Source organism: Homarus americanus, unplaced genomic scaffold (assembly GCF_018991925.1).
Source record: "Homarus americanus isolate GMGI-L3 unplaced genomic scaffold, GMGI_Hamer_2.0 scaffold57980, whole genome shotgun sequence".
In the NCBI taxonomy this organism is placed as follows: domain Eukaryota; kingdom Metazoa; phylum Arthropoda; class Malacostraca; order Decapoda; family Nephropidae; genus Homarus; species Homarus americanus.
The window spans coordinates 9,723,941-9,747,122 of NW_024716703.1; the positions used below are offsets into that span (position 1 = coordinate 9,723,941).

General features: G+C 39.7%; 1 protein-coding gene across 1 annotated transcript in view; it reads left to right on the plus strand.

The window, feature by feature from the left end:
- LOC121858277 overlaps window positions 1-23,182 on the plus strand; it is a 204,206-nt gene that overhangs the window by 175,024 nt on the left and 6,000 nt on the right. The window contains exons 7-8 of the mRNA XM_042354587.1: window positions 2,790-2,920; window positions 6,793-6,952. Of these exons, the coding sequence (XP_042210521.1) occupies window positions 2,790-2,920; window positions 6,793-6,952 (291 nt within the window). The remainder of the gene's footprint in view (window positions 1-2,789; window positions 2,921-6,792; window positions 6,953-23,182) is intronic.

Consider the following 23,182-nt stretch of genomic DNA (forward strand, 5'->3'; position numbering starts at 1 on the left):
CACCCTATTTGTGAACCAGTGCCTTCCTATCTCCCTCCTAAACCTAAACTTATCCAACTTAAATCCGTTGCTACGAGTCCTATGCTGCTCGAATATTATAAGAACTTTATCTATATCTCCTTTATTGATTCCTTTCACCCACTTAAGTACTTCTATCATATCTCCCAGCACTCTTCGTCTTTCTAGGGAATGCAAGTTTAGTTTCTCTAACCTATCTTGATATGGAAGGTTTCTAAGTCACGGAATCATTTTCGTCATTCGTCGCTGCACCGACTCCAGTGAATTGATATCCATTCTATAATAAGGGCACCAGAACTGAACTGCATAATCGAGGTGCGGCCTGACTAGCGCAAGACATAGTTGCAATAAGACCTCTGCACTCATATTACTTACACTTCTAGATATAAAACCAAATACTCTGTTTGCCTTATTCCAAACATTAACGCACTGTTTTCTAGACCGTAGGTCCGGGCTTAAAAGTACCCCTAAGTCTCTTTCACAAGTCGACTTCTCTAGGCTGATGTTGTTAAGGCTGTATACATTGACAGTATTTGTTCTTCCAATATTAATTACGCTGCACTTGCTGGTGTTAAATTTCATTTGCCATTTTCTGACCACCCCTGCAGTTTGTTTAAAGGCCCCACTTTGTCCTTGACCTTTGTCCTATATACCTGTAAAAATCCCTTGGGATTCGCCTTGGATTCTCTTGCTATCCTGATTTCATAGTCCCTCTTTGCCTTCCTTACATTTTTCTTAACATTCCTAGATAGTTCATTATACCTATTTCTGAGCTGCTCCTCCCCTCCCTTTAATTTCTTATAATTCCTTTCTTTATTCTTAAGTCATGTTTAAGTTTTCTGGTCATCCACCTTGGCTCATTCTTATTTGACCTAATTTTTCTGCATGGTATATTTTGTGCTTGTGCTTTACATAGTATACGAGTGAACATATTATAGTCATGATCAATTGTTGTGTCACCTGTGACCTCACCCGTGATACTGTGTGTGTCTGATGATACTGTGCGTATAAAAATATATTGTGTATGTGTCAGGAAATACTGTGTGTGTATCAGATGATGCCCTGTGTGTTAGATGATACTGTGTGTGTGGCAGATAATAATAATAATAATAATAATAATAATAATAATAATAATTAACGGTTTATTGAAAGAGCTTGGCAGCCAGAAGGCTGAAAATATACAGTTACGTATTTGGGGAATGGGTTACGAATTACAAATAATATACAAGTAACATAAGTGACACAAATAAGACATATAATAACTAGATGGGGAAAAGCTCAAACTACAGTTCATTTCAACATAGTGACAGTGTAAGGAGCAGTGCATGTGTGTGTCAGATGATACTGTGTGTATCAAAGTATATTATTTATGTGTCAGGTGATATTGTGTGGGCTGGAGGGAGTGGTATGGATAAGAAGATAAGGTCATGATTCGGGAGATATACTTGCATGTAGGGAAGAAAACCAAGAATACCGTATTTCATTTGACAAAAATATAGATTGTATTGACAAAAGTTCTAAGACAATGTAGAATATTTATGACGCACAAACTGGATTAAACAAACTTAAACGAAAAGCCCACAAATGAGTAGTAAAAGAATAAAAGTTGTTCAATTTGTTTTGAATTGTTATTTTACCTTGAAAATGAATGGGAAGGACAGAGAGAGAGATATTGATAGAAAAAGTACCTCATATAATTATTTCAACATGTTTCAGAGTTATATCTGTAATTTAACTTTATATATATTCATAATAATATTGGTCTACGTTAAGGGATCCATTTCCGGCTATTAACTTCTGAGAACACTCCGCGTTTGTTACTCGTCCATCATCTATATATTTTTCCTTCTCTTGGTCATTTATTTATATCAGTTACTCATATTCTCGGTTTAAAGCTTCAAAATGCTGAATGAAATGGAATAAACACAAGTCCTGAGGTAGCAAGCGGCCTCAGATGAAACCTTGAGTGAGTTTTCTAAACCATCAGACTCGACAGAACATAAAAAGTGCCAGCTGTACCTCGGGGGATTTTCCTAACTAAATGTCAATTTCCAATTTTTCACATAAATGAAGAAGAAAAAATGATCAGAATATTTAAGCTCATTTTCTGTGTCTGGAGTAAAACTGGACGACAAAAGAATTTCAACCTTAATTCTCACTTCCTCAAGACTTTGAATACTTTCTTATACTTTCTAACAAATGAGCAGCTTCAGAGGAGCTATATTTCAGTGGCAGGGAAAGTCATAACAAAAGTGCACCTCTCTCTTACTTTTTAAAACTCAGGGAGGTTATTAACTATCCCGCAGTTTATGCAAAGTCGAAGCAAATAAGAGTAAACGCCACGAGGTCAACGGAGATCAGCCCGAAGACTCCGCCTTCACTTGTTTAACATGAGGCTGTGTATTACAAGGAGAAGTGCTCCCTGAAGGCTGGGTACACGAGTAATATCAAGCGTCCTCTCTCTCTCTCTCTCTCTCTCTCTCTCTCTCTCTCTCTCTCTCTCTCTCTCTCTCTCTCTCTCTCTCTCTTTATTAATCCCATTCCCTCTCTGTCTCTCTTTCTCCTATCTCCCTCTCTCTCTCTTTCTCCTTGAGGGTAAGCAAAACACCGTAGAAGTCACATCGTAAATAGATATGTTTAACTTATGCATCTCTGATAATCAGGACTTAGATAGCGAGAGAGAGAGAGAGAGAGAGAGAGAGAGAGAGAGAGAGAGAGACCAAAAAACAGTACCATAGATTCATTATTAACATATATATATTCCCCCTTAGATCCACCTGTCGTTCACCTGTCCCTGGGCCGACCGCTGGACCCTGAAAGCATTAAGGAGGGGGATGATGTATACTTTGAGTGCTCCATCGTCTCCAACCCGCCATACCAACGCGTCGACTGGCACCATGATGTGAGCTTTCTTTTATATATTTCCGGGTTCTGTTGTGATTTTCTCTTCTTTCTTTATTGTTACTTTTCTCTGTGTTCTGCTGTGTTTTAATATGTCAGTTTTTTTCATGATTTTTGTGGGGGTGGGTCTCTATGTGTGTGTGTGTGTGTGTGTGTGTGTCTGTATTGTTTTTTCCGGGGGTTATTTGTAGTATTTGTTTAGAACATAAGAACATAAGAATGGAGGAAACTGCAGCGGGCCTATTGGCCCATACTGGGAAGTCCCATTTACACCCAACCCCTATTGCTCATATAGGCATCCAACCTATGTTTGAAGCTATCCAGCGTATTTGAGTTAATGATGATATTTGGTAACTTGTTCCATTCATCCACTACTCTGTTTCCAAACCAGTGTTTACCTATTTCGCGCCTAAAACTAAATTTGTCTAATTTAAAACCATTGTTACAAGTTCTCTCCTGGTTGGATAGTTTGAGTACCTTTGTAATGTTCCCTCTGTTTAGCCCTGATTTCCATTTATACACCTCTATCATGTCGCCCCTCGCTCTGCGTCTCTCGAGGGAATGCAAATTAAGATGCTTTAACCTGTCTCTGTACTCAAGGTTTCTAATGCCCGGGATTAGTCTTGTCATTCTCCTCTGGATTCCTTCCAAGGATTCTATATCCATTCTGTAATACGGTGACCAGAACTGAACTGCCTATTAGGCAGTTCAGTTCTGCTTAAAGGGCTCTCTGGTTCTCTAATCTCAGCTATACTTGCCCTTTATGGGTCTATAGTTGTCTAATCTCAGCTATGTCTGCTTAAATGGGTCTCTAGTTCTCTAATCTCAGCTATATATGCTTAAATGTTTCTCTAGTTCTCTAATCTCAGCTATATATGATTATAGGATTAGGCAGTGCCTAATCTAGGTGAGGTTTCACAAGCGCAAGATATAATCTTAAGAAGACCTTTCGAGTCTTGTAACTAACACTCCTTGTATGAACCCAAGTACTTTATTAGCCTTGTTACGAGCAAAAACACATTGTTTACTTGGCTTAAGATTCCTACTTATCATTACTCCTAAATCTCTCTCGCAGTCAGATTTCACAATGGCATCGTTGTTCATCTGGTATCTGGTTTCCCTGTTTACATCTCCTATACTGAGTACTTTACATTTGTCCACATTGAATTTCATCTGCCATTTTTCAGACCATTCGAACAATTTGTTTAGAGCTTCCTGTAGTTTTGCGGAGTCCTCATCAGATTTAATTACACGTCCTATTTCAGTGTCATCAGCAAATTTACTTGTGTTGCTGTCTATGCCGATATCTATGTCGTTTATGTATATAATAAATAATAATGGTCCAAGTACTGAGCCTTGGGGAACTCCACTGGTGACGTTGCTCCAATGGGATTTAGTACCTTTAATGCTCACTCGCTGTTTCCTGTCCTGTAACCACGCCTTGATCCATTTTAGAATATCACCTATAATGCCATGTCCGTCTAGCCTTTCTTATTAGTCTTTCGTGGGAGACTCTGTCGAAGGCTTTGCTTAAATCGAGATATACCACATCATAATTGTGCCCCTCGTCCACCGATTCGAAAACTGATGAAAAGAATATTAATAGATTAGTTAGACATGAACGCCCGCTTCTGAAGCCATGCTGGGAATCATTGATCAATTTGTGCTTCTCCAGGTGGTTTCGAATAGAGTTTGAAATGATTGCTTCCAGTAATTTGCCTACAATTGATGTTAGACTGATTGGACGGTAGTTAGAGGATAGTGGTACTGCACCTGTTTTTAAGGACATGTTAAACAACTTTACTAAGGGCATACTAAGCTCTTCCTTACATTTCTTTAATATCTCTGGCAAATATCTCCTCTGGACTTGGTGACTTATTAGGCTTTAGTTTGTCTATTTGCTTACTAACATCGTTACTAGTCACTACTGTCTCTCTTAATTTGTTTTCTTCACTATCTCTGAATAGTCGGTGCCTCGGGTATCATGCTTAAATTTTCGGTGGTGAAAATTGTTGAAAAATATTTATTCAGATTATTACTCATTTCTCCGTCGTTATCAGTTAGCTCGCCGGTATCTGACTGTATTGGCCCAATCTTTTCTCGTGTTTTAGTTTGATACATTTGATAGAATCCCTTGGGGTTTGCCTCCCTTGCTCATTATTCCTCTTTGCTTTCCTTATCTCCGTCTTAACCCTACCGGCCAATACCTTATACTAATCCCGGAGGTAAATTTCGCCACGATTTATCCTCCTACCTATAGCCTTCCTTTGACCAATAATGTTCTTTAAATAATTATTTATCCATTTAGGGTCATTGTTGCTTGATCTGAGTCTTCTGTATGGTATGTTCTGCCTTTGTGCATTAACTAACTCATGAAGGGGATCTGTTTATTTTTTTCTCTGAGTGTTTGTTGTGTCTGACATTGATCCCTGTCACAGTCCCGTAACTCAGCTTAAGTCTCTCGTCTTAGTTTTATGTCCCAGGTAAGAGCTACTGATTACAGGTATGTGCGTCTGATCTATGGTTCTCTAATCTCATCTATATATGCTTAAAGGGGTTTCTAGTTTACTAATCTCAGTTATGTATTCTTAAAGGGGTCTCTAGTTCTACAATCTCAGCTATCTATGCTTAAAGGGGTTTCTAGTTTTTTAATCTCAGTTATGTATTCTTAAAGGGGTCTCTAGTTCTCTAATCTCACCTATCTATGCTTAAAGGGGTCTCTAGTTCTCTACTGTCAGCTATCTATGCTTAAAGGGGTCTCTAGTTCTCTAATCTCAGCTATCTATGCTTAAAGGGCTCTCTGGTTCTCTAATCTCAGCTATACTTGCCCTTTATGGGTCTATAGTTGTCTAATCTCAGCTATGTCTGCTTAAATGGGTCTCTAGTTCTCTAATCTCAGCTATATATGCTTAAATGTTTCTCTAGTTCTCTAATCTTAGCTATATATGATTATAGGATCAGCCATAACTAGCATTCTTTCAAAGGTCATATTTTCCCAAGGTTTAAGAGGAAAAGACACATAACCTGTGACCTACAGTATATATCACTAAGTCTCAGGTCGCTCTGGCTCGTAGTTTAATATGGGCACAAGTGAGATGGCATACCTGGCGAGGCTTGGTGTATTGGTGTAGTGCCTGCCCCCTCTCTGTCTGTCTGTCTGTCTGTCTCTCTCCTTTCTGTCTATCTTTCTCTCTCATTTTTGTATGTTTTTCTGTCTGTCTGTCTGTCTGTCTGTCTGTCTGTCTGTCTGTCTTTCTGTCTCTCTGTCTGTCTGTCTGTTTGTCTCTCTGTCTGTCTATCTCTTTCCTTTCTGTCTAGCTTTCTCTCTCGTTTCTGTATGTCTTTCTGTCTGTCTGTCTCTCCTCTCTGTTTGTCTGTCTGTCTGTCTCTCGTCTCTGTTTGTCTGTCTGTCTGTCTCTGATAATGTGTGTCTTTTGTTTCTCATTCTCTTTCCTCCACTCGTTTTTCTCTCTCTATATCTCATTTTTTCCTCCTTCCTACATTCCCTTTCTCTTCCTTTCTCTCATTATCTCTTTTGTTATCTGTTTCTTTCATTCTTTCCTTCTCTCCTTCACCTTCGCTGATTTTGGTCTATCGTTATCTCCGTATCTCTCTCTCTTTCACATCCATTTCCGTTTGCCTTTTCTTTCTCTTTCCCGTTCGCTTTTTTCTCTATCTCTCCCTCTCCCTTTCTTTTTCTTTTCCCCTCTCCTTTACATTATCCCCTCTGGTCATTATCTATTTATCTTTCTATCTATCTATCTATCTATACCTCTTAATGCCTCTTAATGCCCCCGAGATCCTCCTTTATGCCTCTAGAACCTATTTACAACCTCTTTAGCTCCACCCTTTAATTTCCTAAACATCTTGCAGGGGGCGTTAGTGGTGCACAATGTGACATCTGGTGTGGTGGTGAGCGGCCTCTCGCTGGTGCTGCGTCGCCTCAGTCGGGAACATTCTGGATCATACACCTGCGGCGCCCACAACATCGAGGGTTACAACATCAGCAACCCTGTCACCCTCTCCGTCAGGCGTGAGTCTCTTCGTCCCCTTGTCTGTCTGTCTGTCTGTCTTATTTTCTATCTATAATTCTCTATCTCTTATTTTCCAGTCTACATTTTTCTGTTTGTCTGTTTGCTTATATTTTTCCGTTTTGCTTTACCTGTTCCCTTGTCGTTTCCGCCCAGAGCACTCTCACTGTATGTCACGCGTAAGAGTCTTAGGAATTAATCTCTAATTGTAGTCTCCCGTAGTTACCAGAAGCGAGTGTTGCTGCTTTGAAAGTGAAACTGAAATTGCGTTGCAGACATAAATTGTGCAGTGGTGCTGATACACTAATTTGGCTGAGCCCTTTGAAAGCTGTAGTTCCGTTGAGAAGCTCTCCGGTATACACATAAAGATTGACGCTAAAAGTATACGTTGGGTGAGAATATTAAATAGCATGAAGAATTAATGTATGTTTTCCAAGCAGCACCATGGCATTCTAGTAAAGGCAGTAGGTCAGAATTCTTAAATGATACTTCTCAATTTTTTATAAGGTAGTTAAGGACTTTAGTTTTTAATTTTTAGGTCTTTAGTTAATGACTTTAAAAACAAGTAAGGATTTGCACCGTTCGTTTGTTAATTTATTCTCACGAAAATCCGTTGAAAATCTACAATAAGTTCTCTTGAGGTTCCGGGTCACTTTATTGCCTATTATCCATCTCTTGAAGTTGCTAATTTACAAACAATGATCTCTGTCTACAATACTTGGTAATTGAGATGAGTTGGACTCCATAAAACATCTATAATAATAAGAGGCAGTGTCAGTTCATTTTTGGATATTTATTTTTATTATCTAACGGTTCACTTTCCGTAATGGAAAGCAAGATCAAACCAATTTGCTGTTTTACAAATAAGTATCACAATCATCCAGCGGACGATGTTGATGATGAACTAAAGTGGTTGACATTTAGGAAGATTCTGTTATAACTGAGTCATTAACGGCTGAGGTTCCGGGTTGACGCTTCCTGTGTATGCCAGAATTAATGAGACTCGATATATTTCTGTTGTCTTCTGAATTCTTTTTTTAGTAGCCCTTTTTCCTTCATCCAAATGTATACGTTTTGTGTATTTTATATTTTCCGCAGTTATTACCTTGATTTATGTATTTAAGTGTATAGTAATTCACAGATTGATTTATTATTTATAAACCTGACTTTAAGAACGAAATAATTATCAAAACAATCATAAAAGATAGAGGAGAAACTGCAGTAAATTACATAGAGGTTATTAAAAGCTTTGGAAAGGTCCCTAGTAACAAATATATTAAGAATAATGTCGGTATAAAAATCTTTGTACTGTGGTGACTATCAGTGTTTAATTCTTTGTAACTATTGTACAAAACAGAGACTGGTATGTGATATTTGGATCTTTAAATATATATTATATATTATTTCCTTTGTAACATTTTTAGAGTTTTACTTGACCAAATATGGCAGAAGTGGTAGTCGTCTTGGGAGGAGCGGGGTCGGTTATTATGTTGAAGAAGAACTTACAATGGGAGGAAGGTAGCATGAAGGTGTAACTAAAAGAGGTGTTCTCACATTTTAGATATTTAAGATTACAATTTCCAACAACGTGCAAGATTTCCTGATCAAGGAAGCTCATTATCTTAGTGTGGGGACTTCTGTTAGTTACTCCACCTTTACAATTCCCAGAGACGTTACTTACACAACCAAAAACTATCTCCATGAACCTAATAACTGAATATTGACGTACAAGGTAACAAAGACTTAATATAACGAATAAATGGAGATACTATATAACTGTCCTGCATATCAAGTGAACCAGATTTATCAGATTTGTGGCCAATTGGATTTATATTCTTGTCTAGGATGATTTCTGAGAACAGGAGGGATACTGCCGAGACAGTTCAGCTCATTATTGACAAGGAGTTAAAAGTGGGAGACTAGAGCTGAATTCAAGAGAGTTGGAAAATTAATAATTGGATTTTGATGTGACGTAACGTAATGGGATCTGTAGGTTAAGTTAGGTTAGGTTAGGTGAATTTATGATATGACGTAACCTAATAATCTCTGTAGGAAGTTATCATGATCAACACTGGACAATCATGTCACCATTATCAGTAAAGGGGTGACGACACACACAGTTTCAGATCTCAAGGGGAATATTTGTTTATGAGTAGTGTGGGAGGACAGGAGCTGACATGGAACAACGAAAGTTTTCTGTCACTTGGGTAGGAGAAGGTTAAGTAAGGGAGAGTTAACCGGCGGGGGGAGGGCGGGTATGTGGGAGGGGGAGTGCTGTACCCACAAAATCGATACAACAAACGCACTTAGGATGACAAGGGATGCTAGGGATGGTTGGTGCTGGGGGTGGTTGGTGCTTAGGGATGGTTGGTGCTAGTGAAGGTTGGTATCTACAGGGAGGGGAGTGGGGAAGGCACTTTGATGGGGGGTATGGATGAAGGTGTTGTACTTGACTGACATTGATGGTCCAGGTCGAGGAGCTCTTTGGTCGAGATTGGATAAGGTCCAAGGTGGCTTTCCGCCTTAGCCTGGAATGGTGATGGGGAGGAACATCTGGACGATCAACCTCAGTTATGGGTTCCTCATAACAGGAGATTTATGGCTGAAAGTTTATCTTGGTTCTCAGCTTTCTTAAACTGTGCAATATGGTACTGGCGGACTTTCACTGATCTTGAGCACAGATTTCTTGGTTTCTTTCAGCTTTCTATAACAGCAAATCTCGGCAAGAGAGAGAGAAAAGAAAGAACATTGTTATACTGTAATATCAGGTTAGCGCTGGATGGAGAATTTTCCGACCCTGTGTACCCGGCCAAGCTTAACAAGGGGAGTGTTGAAGAGCGCATCTACGAAGTTTGTAATCTTGTGCTCACAAGTTCCCACAGTTCTCCCCAGGATTATCTGGCACTGCAGCAAGCCTAAGATTGTTTCGTCACCTTTCGTCGTCCACATAGTTGCCACAAGACTCTATTACCGACAGCTACGTCCGTTTTGTTTGTTATTCTTTACTGTCAGCCGTCGACTTATTGTTGTTACAGAGTGTAGCTTTGCTTTAAGGTAACCTGACGGAATTCAGGTTTTTAATAAGTCCTTCAAAGCGGCAGGAAATCTCCTTTATCTTGGCAGTGTTGTCTTCACGCTGTTAGGATTATACGCCATATTAATACTAGGGATCTTATCGATAATACAAAGGAGAGTTCCGGCACGTGAAGATCTGGTAGACAACATAAAAGTAGTGAACATTCTTTCACTGATGAAGGGAGAGTGAGTCCCAGGCTATGAGAGAGGCGTTGGGGGAAGTTGGATTTTTGCGGGAAGAGGACCTCCCCTCTCCCACTCTATCAAAATAAATGAGGTGAAAGCTGGAGGGGAAGGGATGGATAAGCCATTGGGTAGGTGGGTGTTGAGCGCCAAATTGGACAAAGAGCTCAGCTGAAATTAAACGGCCAGGCACTCTACGGCACTTATGACTCTATTATATGGTAAACTCAGGAGTATAAGACAGATGGTTGGGTCAATGTTCACTCACACACTAGACACTTATGAACAGAATCTGAAAGGCACTGAGTCTCATAGTCTCCAGTAGAATGGTATAGTCTTCAGTAGTCTCTTTGAGTCTCACAGAGTCTCTCATAGTCTCTAGTAGTCTCTTATACTGTAGTTTCTAGTAGTCTCTTTGAGTCTCACAGAGTCTCTCATAGTCTCTAGTAGTCTCTTATACTGTAGTTTCTAGTAGTCTCTTATGTTATTCAAAAGTCTCTCATACTCTCCAGTAGTCTCTTGTAGGCTCAAGTAGTCTCTCATAGTCTACTGTAGTCTTTTATAGTCTCCAGTAATCTCTTATAGTCTCAATTAGTCTCTTATAGTCTCCAGTAGCCTCTCATATTATCAAGTAGTCTCATATAGTTTCAGAGTCTCTTATAGCCCTCATTAGCCTCTCATAGTCCCCAGTAGCTTTTCATAGTCTCCAGTGGTCTCTTATAGTCTCCAGTAGTTTCTTATAGTCTTCAGTAGTCTCTTATAGTCTCCAGAAGTCTCTCATAGTCTCAAATAGCCTCTTATAGTGTCCACTAGTCTCTCATTGTCTCTAGTAGTCTCTCATAGTGTCAGAGTCTCCTATAGTCTTCAGTAGTCTCTTATAGTCCCCGGTAGCCTCTCATAGTCCCAAATAGTCTCTTATAGTCTTCAGTAGTCTCTTATAGTCTCCAGAAGTCTCTCATAGTCTCTAATAGCCTCTTATAGTGTCCACTAGTCTCTCATTGTCTCTAGTAGTCTCTCATAGTCTCAGAGTCTGTCATAGTCCCCAGAGGTCTCCAATAGTTTTTTATTAGCCCCTGTCTCATGGCAATTGAAATTATATAAATTTGAGTTAATAGATTTAGTTTATATAATCCAATCACTCTACTATAATTTTACATAAGCTGTGAGGTGCCATGTGCTGTTCACGTGAGGGGAAATTCCTCTATCAGTAAGCCGACCTTGAGAATGTAGGGTCAACCCAGCCTCTTCTTCAGAGAGTCCTCTCACAGGCACCAGTCTTCACTTGCGTCTCACGAGAATCCGACGGATGACCTAACTCAGTCAAGCTGAGCCCCGGTCATTAACTAACACTCACAACTTACAGTGTTAATTACGGCGCATCTACTGATAGACTGTGACCAATATAGTTTTACCAATAAATGGAGAAAAGACCATTTTGGGTTTATAACTTAACCCCTCAACTTATTTAAATATAAGCCAAGTTAAGGGAACTCTACCCAAAGCTTATATATAAAGGTGGCAGTGAAAAGATAGATCCATTAACTGAACCAGTGAAGCCGTGTAACTAACTGTGCAAGGAACCGACGTCACTGTAACCCAAGTAACAGTGAAATTTTCTAAGTGTCATTCTCCAAGGCAACAGACTATATACCTTATATATTCTCGTGAGCAACGTTATATGTCAAGTGATATATTTAAATGTCATCCCAGGTCGACATACAAAAAAATCTTTTCTCAATAACATTTAATAAGTGATTTAAGAATAATTTACTGTAGTGTGGCAACCCCCGTACCGACGACAGGCCGATGACTTGAGTCCCCATCTCAAGTGGATGTGACCCAGTATATTCCTTTAACCTGCTGTGTGGGTACCCATCACTACAAAGACTCCAACGTCTCAGGCACTGCCCCCAACTTTCAAGTGTTGTGGAGACGCTGTCTGTACATTTTTTTCCCTTCTCAAAGAACAACCAACCCATACAGCTTAGTACAACTCTGTGCCCAAGGTGCAGTTGAGAGAAATACCTGTTAGACATCCCAAGTTGTTTAACTAAGTGTTTCTGTGGTTTGTAAAAAACAGAGCGTTGTAAATTCTGTGTGGAACCAGCTACATCTGGCACAGGCCAACTATTTGACCTGTCATACTCAATCAACTCCAAGATGTCTACCAGCTCCAAGGTGCATTAACCTATGTGACCTCACAGGATCGCCTGCCGACTCCAGTGAACTCCAAGTTCATCGGGTTCGCCATCCATCACCCCTCTAGTGTTTGACCGTGGTTACTCTCGTCAACACCAGACGCCATCACGAATTCTTCAAGGATGTCATCTTTAAACTACACACCAGCAACCCTGCCCGTGAACCTTGACCAGCTGTCTATCATCTAAGTCACTGAAGTCTACGGGATTAAAGGCCAAATTTTCAATAATTTACCAGGATTCTACCATCAAGCCAACAGTAATAGGTAGGACAAGGGCACACTATATTAAACACACATTAACATATGCTACAGCACAGCATCACATGTTAGGATACGTCATGTTAGGATAATGTTTAATTTATAAGTGTCTTACTTTTGATATATATAAATACACTGAAGTTCTCTAGAACCAGAAATAATTTTTTTCCCAATTATTACGATATTTTTCAAACATTTACTGTAAATGGCTAGGCAAGGTTTTTGTGTAGATTGACTTTCATGTCTATTTAACACTGATGGATGATTTTTTGGAATTTAATGAGTTCAGATATTACCAATTTGAAGGAGATTTATGATAACGTTTCAGATAAATCTGACGACGCACTTAAGTCTGACACTGTACTAGCCACTGGTACTAGTGTAAAAACTGAACACAGACTTAATAGAAACTTTCCCGCTTGCATCCACGCATCTCTCAGTTAGATCTAAGTTGTCTAGCAACTCACTAACCATGGCTACATCTAATACCAGCATGTTATCTAACCAACCTAACATTGTTCAAGTATTTCCGCGCAGTGATCGCATTCCCGAGTTTACGGCGGAGGATGACTCTCGTGTAACCACATTTTTAAGGTCATGTGAAGATGTAATGAAAAATATTCAAATAACAGGTGATGATGAGCGCAAGGCGTTTGTACGCGGTCGCATCAAAGATGGAAGTTATGCTAGCCAACATTTGGTCGCTAGTGGCCTTGCACATCCTACGTATGCGAAGTTTAAGAAGACTTTAATTGATCTATTTGAATTAGGTGCACAGCAGGATCACCTGAACTGGATGTTTAGGTGGGTTGATCAGGTGCCACGGACGAGGTCTGTCAAGATATCTTAACCAATTTTGGTGGTTCACCCTGGGTGGACGAGTACAATAGTATGTCTCTAGACAGTTCTGTAAAATTAATGGAGTTCCTTGGTTTCATCCTAACAATCCGTGAACCGGTATATATCCATGCAAAGACACATGATTATAAGCCCGATGAGGACATTTTGGATTATGCAGCCAAGATCGCTATTAAATCATCACGTACTCCCCTAGAAAGGACAATAACACTGTAGCGTCAATTCAGCAACGAGTTCCCAAGAACTCAGCAACAAAGAAGCAACATTTATTATGCACACATTGCAAGGAAAATGGTCATACTGTTGATTTTTTTTACCAACTCCAACGAAGTGGTGCTAAGCCTAAGAACAAACCAACCCCTCAACCACCACAGCGACTAGGCCCAACTAAAACTTACGCAACAGCTGCTCAAACCAGATCTGCTCCAGACCAGACAGCTGACGTGTGGTGTTTATACCATGATTCTCCCACCCATACTACGGAGGATTGTGTAGCAGTCCGACAATGTAGACAAATAGGGATGGAGTTAACCCAGGTATCCCACCACGGTTAGGGTGTGACAGTTGCCCCAACTTTGTCCTACAATGCTGTTCAAAATTTTGGTGTTGCATATTGACATAAAAAATGCCCACGTGCAATTTTTTGAAGATTCATTCATATTTGAGTGAGCACCAGCAATTTGAAAAATAGCGATTTTGCTTATATGGCATACGCGCCTATATATGAGATTACACAACCACCATAAGGGATATTAACACAAATCATTTGCCTGTCTTAATTAAAAGCTGTTAGCACTAACACAAAAAAGTTAATCATTCTTATTCGCTCATGGTACATTAAGGGGTTTTATCATATATTCACAAGGTATTATTTCTCTAGAGCAAGAAACCATGATTTCTGTTCGGAAACAGATGATCGTTTGCGCTGATTAGGAACGCGGAGTCTGTCATTTTCAACTACTTGAAGGACTTCTTGAAAACGCTCCTCATCCCTGGCAACATTAAGAAAGTCATGGCAAAGTTTTACACCACGCTCTGTAGCCTCATTGACGACCTGAAGCTTGTCCACAACCCGTGTCATGTTCAGGTAGTCGTCATGATCCGCCCATTCACTGGCTGGACTGTGGAGAAACTGATAGGGCATGCCTAAAATGGTGAAGAATCGGCTTGAGTCAGGCCCAATTAGGTCCACCAGGGCAGTGCCACTTTCTGGGACAGGGGGAAGATATGGCTTTCCATAGCCCCCATGATTGAGTCCCACTCTCTTAGTAACTTCAGTGCCTGCATGGCAAAGAAGGGCCTTCCTCATCTCCTCTTTTGTCCTTTCTTGTACTTGGGACGAGAACAAAGCCAGTGGGGCCAACTCCTCAGTTAGGTACCAAGTGTGTCTACCGAGTGCCACACATGCTTTGTCAACTATTGTGGCGTCATATGGGGCAAATTCAGCCAAGGTTTCGACCAAATTCAAGTCATTCAGTGGCGCACTTGCTGGAACGGGGCAAACAATCCACCATGGGACATAAACAGCGACTGTGAACACAGCAAACTGCTCTAACTTGCTGATTTGACTTTTAGTCACAACCTCGGCTTTGGGAAACTGCTCTTTGATCTGGCCTGACAAAAGAACAATCTTGAGGGTATAGAGCAGTTTAGCCATCCACCTTGCTTTGTGAAGTGCGCCGGGGTAGACCATCGTGAAGTTCACTGGCTCGGATCCTTTAGTTACAAGCAGCAGACAAAGCTCGACCAGCTCCTTGTAGTCGCCACGTGTAAATGGTTGGGCTAGAGATTCACGGAAGAAGTCAACCATCTCCTGCTGGCGCTCCTCAAACACTCCAGGCATTGCGGGGTAGTAGTATTTCTTTTTTTCATTGTACGCCAGTTGAGAGAAATGGGTCTTGAACCTAGAAATGCAATTATTGGGATTATTGTATTTCGTACTAATCTATATATTGTTTTAGGGGTATTAAGATTGATATGATCGATCATTTGCTTGGTGTTAGTATATCGTATAAGTCTAATAAAAGAAATTCCACTAAATATGTTCATAAGATAATAATATTCCTTGTTATTTTGTAAAGCCGACGGTGCTAGCTCAAACATGCACCGATCTCCAAGAAAATGTACAGGGGTGTTTCCTAGATAAATACACAACACTAAAACTTTGAACATCATTGTAGGACCATTTTTTTTATTTTTGGAGGGCAACGGTCACACCCTAACCACGGTAAGTCGAGTCGTCGCTTTCACATGAAGTCGGGGGAAGACCAACGTCAGTCCCAGACCGACATAGGGTAGGTACACCCGTACCAACACGCGACAACGCTTCTGTTACAGCCTCGTTAATAGCAGCGCTAACCAAAGCGGAAGTGTTATCAATTCCGGCGAGGGTTGGTTCAGTCAAATTAGCGTTAGACATTGATACGGGTGTTTGTGCAAACGTACTTTCTTTGGCATCTTATCAAGAGTTACAACGTGGATCCCCTCACCGATAATTTTTGATTCGACCTACTGACACCGATCTCTCAGGAGTTTCCGGTACTCAGCTGGACATAACAGGAATGGTAACATTACCAGTACGTTTTTCTGGACGTGGTATATCCGTTTCTGCAGATTTTTATGTGGTCCAAGACTTTAATTTACCAGCTGACGGTTTAATAGGTCTTCTAACTCTTAAAACTAATTTGATAGATGTTTAGCCAAGCAAACATACGATCACTGTTAAGTGTATTTCCTTCAGTGCCATGCACACGTCTGTACCATTGCTCTCCGCAAGGGTGAATGTGTTGTCAAACGCTCCTACTACGAAGACGATGGATTCTGAGTCAAGGCGAGTCCAAGACCCCACAGACTCGCTTCCCTTGCGTGATTATAGCAGCAATAGTTGGACGATCGTACCTGCAGTTTTAAAGGGTACTCTCCTTTTTCAGAATGAGGAAATCACCAGAGCCACTGTTGTTTTACCTGAGGTGTACACGGGAATGGATGTAGTCTGTCTTGCGGAAACATGCAAGGTTAAAGGCTTATCGTACGAATGTACATTGAGCACGATTCGTCCTGGCGATTTAACAGACGTTCTAGTTCTAAACAGAACAGGCGCATTACGAATATTGAAAGAAGGATGTTATTTGTGTGATTTTCTAGTTTATCATAACCATGTTGCCCAAAAGCCTACGCAATTCTTAATTGGTAGCGTTTCACCTTCAATTGAACAAGCCAGACAGGAGAGGATAGGTCAAATAACACCACATGTTAAAGTGATTGATCACCCTCAGGGCAAGACTAGGTTCCTAGAGTTGCTTGCCGACTACCGGCAAGCTAAGTCATACAAATTTAACTTCACATCACATATCCCTAATACAAGGCACAAACCCAATTTACATACCAGCTTACCGACTACCACATAGCCAGCGCGCTGTAGTCCAGGACATGGTTCAGGGTATGTTGAATCAAGAGGTTATCACATATTCAAAATCCCCTTTCAATAGTCCACTATTTTTTGTCCTTAAGAAGGATGGAGGTTGGCGCCCAGTAATTGATTGAAAATATTATCCCAGACAGGTACCAAATGCCTGTCTTGAGTAATATTTTACAATCCTTAGGCAAGGATTTGCTTAGTGGTTATTGGCAAATACCTCTGGATGAAAGATCTCGAGAGATTACTGCTTTTAGTACTCCTTTGGGCCATTATGAGTTTCTGCTGATGCCTTTCGGTCTCAGAAATGACCCACTGACTTTTCAAAGGATGATCAACACCCTGTTTGCAGGGTTGATAGGGACCACAGTATCCAATTCCTTGGTCATGTAGTTGACGGCGACGACATTCATACAGTTGATGAACAAAGTTAAGGCTGTTGCCCAGTTCCTACGCCCAACAACTGTTGACAAAGTGCGTAGATTTCTTGGCTTATCTGGATATTATCATTCTTTTATTAAAGGTTATGCGACATTAGCTTCACCCTTGACTAAGCCACTTAGGAAGGATGCAACTTTTGTATGGGATGCTGAGCAAGAAGATAGTTTTAGTGCATTGAAGACAACACTTACCACTGCCCCAGTTTTAGCATTTCCTGACTACTCTCAAGAATTTACTCTGTGTACCGACGCCTCAATACAGGGAATCGGCTCTACTTATGCAGCTGGACGCACGAGGAAATTATAGAGTGATTGCTTTTGCAAGTCGTAAACTTAATGATGCCGAAACACGTTATTCAGTAACGCATCTAGAAACGTTAGCCGTTGTTTGGGCACTGAAGAAGTTTAAAGACATAATTTTTTTTTATAAAATGACCGTCTATACAGATCACGTGGCAGTGACAGAGCTGTTTCACGGCAAAAAACTTTCATGTAGACAAGCACTCTGGTATCTGACCATTCAAAAGTTTGAACTAGAGTTCAAGTATTTACTGGGACGAGCGAATGTGGTCGCAGACGCTTTGTCCAGAAACATAGCACCAGTGATGCCTCTATCATCGTTCTCCCACTCGCAATTAAGGGATAAACAACGACTCGATACAGTGTGGTCTACAGTAATTTTCGCTCTAGAGTCGGGGGAGGAAGCTAATCTTCCAAAGTTACCTCTTCCGTTCAATCAATTTAAACTACAACGAGACATACTCCTTCGCTCCAAGCAGACAACTGAGGGTATTGTTACACAAATTGTCGTAGCTGATACACTTCATGAAAAGATACTAACGTTGTATCACGATGCTCCCCAAGCAGGTCACCCCGCACGTGACAAATGTCTGGTGGAGGTCAGAAAGAAGTATTTTTGGAATACTATGAAGAAAGACATAGAATTGCATATTGCTAAGTGTTTGTCATGTCCTCAGCATAAGGGTTCTACAAGGTCACCGGCTCCTCTTCTACAATATCCTACAGCAGAACGTCCGTTTGACACTGTCGTGATCGACTTGTTACAACTTCCGAGGAGTCATCAAGGATCCTCGTACGTCCTAGTGTGTGTGTGGATGATTTTTTCTAGATTTGTGATTTTAGTCCCACTGAAGGATAAAACAGCCGAATCTGTGGCTTATGCCTTAGTTATTCACCTCGTATGTCCTTTTACTACTCCCAAGGTTCTTCTCTCCGACAACGGATTAGAGTTCAAGAACCAACTTGTAGCGCAAATATGTCGACAATACTACACCCAACAAAGTCTTATCGCAGACTTTCATCCACAAGCTAATGGCCTTGTTGAAAGAACTAATCGCAAAATCCTGGAGATTCTTCGTCCAATAGCGAGTGAAATGCACTATGCATGAGACGATTGGTTACCGCAAGTCGCCGCATCTATTAATGGGTCGATCAACAGCTCTACAGGCAAATCACCCTATTATATTGTTTACGGCATAGACAAACGTCTACTGTATGACGGACTTACAGACAAGCCATGCCCAGTCTATAATGTGGACGATTTCGCTACCAGACAAATCAACGTATTCACGGATATTCATGGCCAAGTACTTAAACATTTAGCAGCGTCACGCGCTGAAATGATATACAAGCAACATAAACAAGCTAATCCTGTCATGCTAGAAATAGGCGATGCTGTTATGGTGCGAGAACCAGAACGAAAGTCCAAGCTTTCACCCGAGTTTGACGGACCATTCCGCATTATTGCTAAAAGAAGCGTGCAACAAAAACTCACAAAAATTTTAGCCGCTGTTCATGCGGAAAGACTTAAAAAGGTCCATTCAGATTCATTCCCCAGGAATGATAATGATATCCCAGACATTGTTGTCCCAGACACAGCTATTCAAACAACAAACATGTCAAATACGCCCAGTGTATCTGATGATTATTGTTTAAAACTACGTTCTGCGCAACGTATATAATAATGTTCCTAACATTTCTACAATTATAATCTCCAGTAGTCTGTCATAGTCCCCAGAGGTCTCCAATAGTCTCTCATAGTCTCCAACAGTCTCCAATAGCTTACGGTTTCATATCATAATATTTCATAGTCTTCAGATGTGAGTCTCATAGTGTCACAGAGTCTCTCATTGTCTCCAAACGCGAGTCTCCTTTTATCTCTTATGCCTCTCTGACTTTCACTCTAGACGCGTCTCTGTATCTGTTCTTGCACGTCAGTTTTCTTTCCTGAGTTGGGGGACTGAAGCAGATTTTTCAGTTACGTTTGTCAGGTATTCTCTCGCTCGCTCTCTATATATAGTGTATAAGTCTCTCTCCCTCTTTGTCTCTAATTCTTTCTTTAATTTGGCAAATAATGAAAGTTGACACGTATGTTGTCCAGCAATGACAATTATCTTTTTGATTTACCCTTACCATCAGATCTAAATAACACACACAGAGAGAGAGAGAGAGAGAGAGAGAGAGAGAGAGAGAGCATAAGCATAAGCAAAAATAATCCTGTCAGATCACCTGATAAACACCCTATCGCTACTTGGGGGATTACGTTAGGTTAAGTTAGGTTAGGTTAGGTTAGGTTAGCCTTAGCGTTAAAGAATTTAATCATCAGATAAAACAAGATAGGGTGCCCAATCTTCAAGTGGTCTTCTTGTCAACAATAATCGCAGTGTGTAATAAAGTATTTGATATACCTGTCATCGTCAGAACAAATTATGGCTAAAACATAAATAAATTCCGCAGTTAAGTTCATATAAGATGTTAACATCTTCACAAACGGGGACGCCACTTTTAATATATTTTGGTTAACCCCAGATGGTTCTATTCAGCACAGAGGAGACACCATACACAAGGGGTAAGTATACTATCTCCACTGAGTGTGACTTGGTTAGTGAAGGTTAAGGTACAGTCACTCAAAAAACTACCATTTCTAGGTCGATGAATTTCAGAATAAACACTACAACTCCTGTTGTCTCGGTAGGGTTGTCAAAATCCTTCGTCTCATGTGTTATATTTTTTCAACACAATTTTGTATAGATCGTTTTTGAGTGATTGTATATGTCTCTTAATATATGAATTTACCGGAAATAGAATTAATTAGAAAGAATTACAAAAACAAAAGATCGGAAAGTAACTACAAAACCAACCGAAACATAAAGAATAATGATAGTGAAGACAGAAAGTTGTGAGGTAACGTTTAGCAAAAACGATAATTGTGTGCAGGTGAGAGATACGTAAGTATAAGAAACAGGTTGGAATATATATTGTACTGTACATTTATAGAAAATTAAACACATACACACACACATACACACAGATATAATATTTCTGCATTTTGTATATATATATATATATATATATATATATATATATATATATATATATATATATATATATATATATATATATATATATATATATATATATATATATATATATCTTGATAAAATCACACGGGAAAATGGAAACAACGGAGTACCTTAGCTTTCGTCTTTATTCAAGACATCTTCAGAGGCAACTGTATTCCTCCTTGGTATAGATATGTAGATGATGTTCTTTGTCTTTGGCCTAAAAACAGTGACCCATTGGAATTTTTAGACAAGCTTAATAATATTGTCCCTAGTATCACATTCAAAATTGAAAGAGAAATAAGTGAATCCCTTTCATTTCTTGATATGCTTATCATGAGAAATGGCCAAAACTATAAATTTAAGGTATATAGAAAGCCCACACAGGTAGACAGTTTCATTCACTTTTTATCCAATCACCTTGAGTCTACCAAAATGTCAGTTTTTTCTGCTATGTTCCTACGATGTCTGCGTATTTGTGACTCTGAATTTATTGACGATGAATTGAAACACATTCGTTCTATTGCACAGAAACTTGGGTACCCTTCTGTGTTTGTTGATCGTTGCTTTAAAAGGGCTAAAAAATCCTTTCATTCCTCTCTAACCAGACAAGTTCCTACACTTAAGAATATTTTGACTCTGCCCTATCGTGATGAATTTGTCCCGTTAGTTCGGTCCCTCAAGCTTCTAAATATTAATGTTGTTTTCAAGTATGACTCAACCATTACCAATATGTTAATAAGGAATAGCCCAAGTTTGAATGTAAATGGAAGAGTTTATTGTATTCCATGTAGCAAATGTAATTGTAATTATGTAGGTCAGACAGGAAAAACACTGCAGCTCAGAATCAAACAACATAAGTATAATATCAGAACTGCATCTGAAAGCAGTGCCTTGTTCGTTCATGTTAGGAACAATAATCACCCCATTGCTTGGGAAAAAAGCTTAGAAGTATTCAAATCATCTTGTGTCACAGAAAGACTTCTGGTTGAAGCTAGTTTGATTAAGGAATTAAAATCAATAAACCTTAGTGATGGTCAGTTCAAAACTGATAATATGTTACATAAATTTACTTGTCAGTGGCCCAAGGTTAAAAATGCTTTGAAAACCTTTGATCTTGATGTATGACAGTTATTTTGTGGGTCCCTTTTTTCTGACCTGACCTGTCTAGTCACGTCACCACCCTTCTCTTAAGCTCCTCTACGGTTGTGTTGGTGTGGGGATTAGTGGATGTCATCATTATGACCTGACCTCATGTTTTTAGGTCACCCTGTATATTTAAGCCTCTCTCTGTCCATGTAATCCAGTTGCCTCTGAAGATGTCTTGAATAAAGACGAAAGCTAAGGTACTCCGTTGTTTCCATTTTCCCGTGTGATTTTATCAAGATTTTATCACAGAAATATACATATATATATATATATATATATATATATATATATATATATATATATATATATATATATATATATATATATATATATATAAAACTTACACTTAAAAATTATCTTTAATCACACATATTGATTGATCGCCAAAAATACACATCCCTCTAAAGTTAAAAGTATTAGTGAAGTTAAATGAACTTTCAATCTCCAGAATATAAATAAAATGTTCACACACACACTCACACACACACACACACACACACACACTCTTTCCTAAAGTTCTAGCCGCGTCTCAGTACAGGGAAAAACTTCTTCATATCAAAAATAAGAAGTTGGTGGCCCTAACTTGGAGTTCCATAAGGAGTGGAGAAAGTTGGGTATGAGTCAAAGAGAAAGAGAATGAAGAAAGTCAGTGACGCCCACCTCTTTAACTCTCTCCGTCTAAAATGTGTCCCGAGTAAGGCAAGTGCATCCTCCGGAATTCTCGTTTTCTTTGACTGTCTGCCCCTTATTTACTTTTGAGTCACACTTACCTCACTACCCCCTGATACTCGGCCACCCAGGTGCCGCCTAAAGGACATTAGCCGAGGATAGGAGCTAAGGAAGGGGGGTGGGTGTTACTTAGAGGTTGCCTCATGTATTTGTCTTCTCTCTTGAGCGAGCAACTGAAATTTGGTCAAGAGTTTTGGATTTTATTTTTATTTTTTATTTATTTTACTCTTGTTAACCGCATGGCAAGGGGGTCGGCGCATGGTAGAGTAAACTTATCAATACTTCCATCTGACTCACGATTACAAGTTAATTTATAATTTTGCTCTTTATATAGACATTAATGATATCTGTTCTTGGTTTTTATCTATTTACCAAATATTGTTTTCTGAGTGTGTGTGTGTGTGTGAGGATGTGGAGTGTTTTACGTATGAGTATAATGCTTGCAAATACCTTCAACAAGACCGGGTGGTTCAGGGATAAATTAAAGATTAACTGAAAGGTGCACACACACACACAAACACACACACATGCACACACACACACACATATATATATATATATAT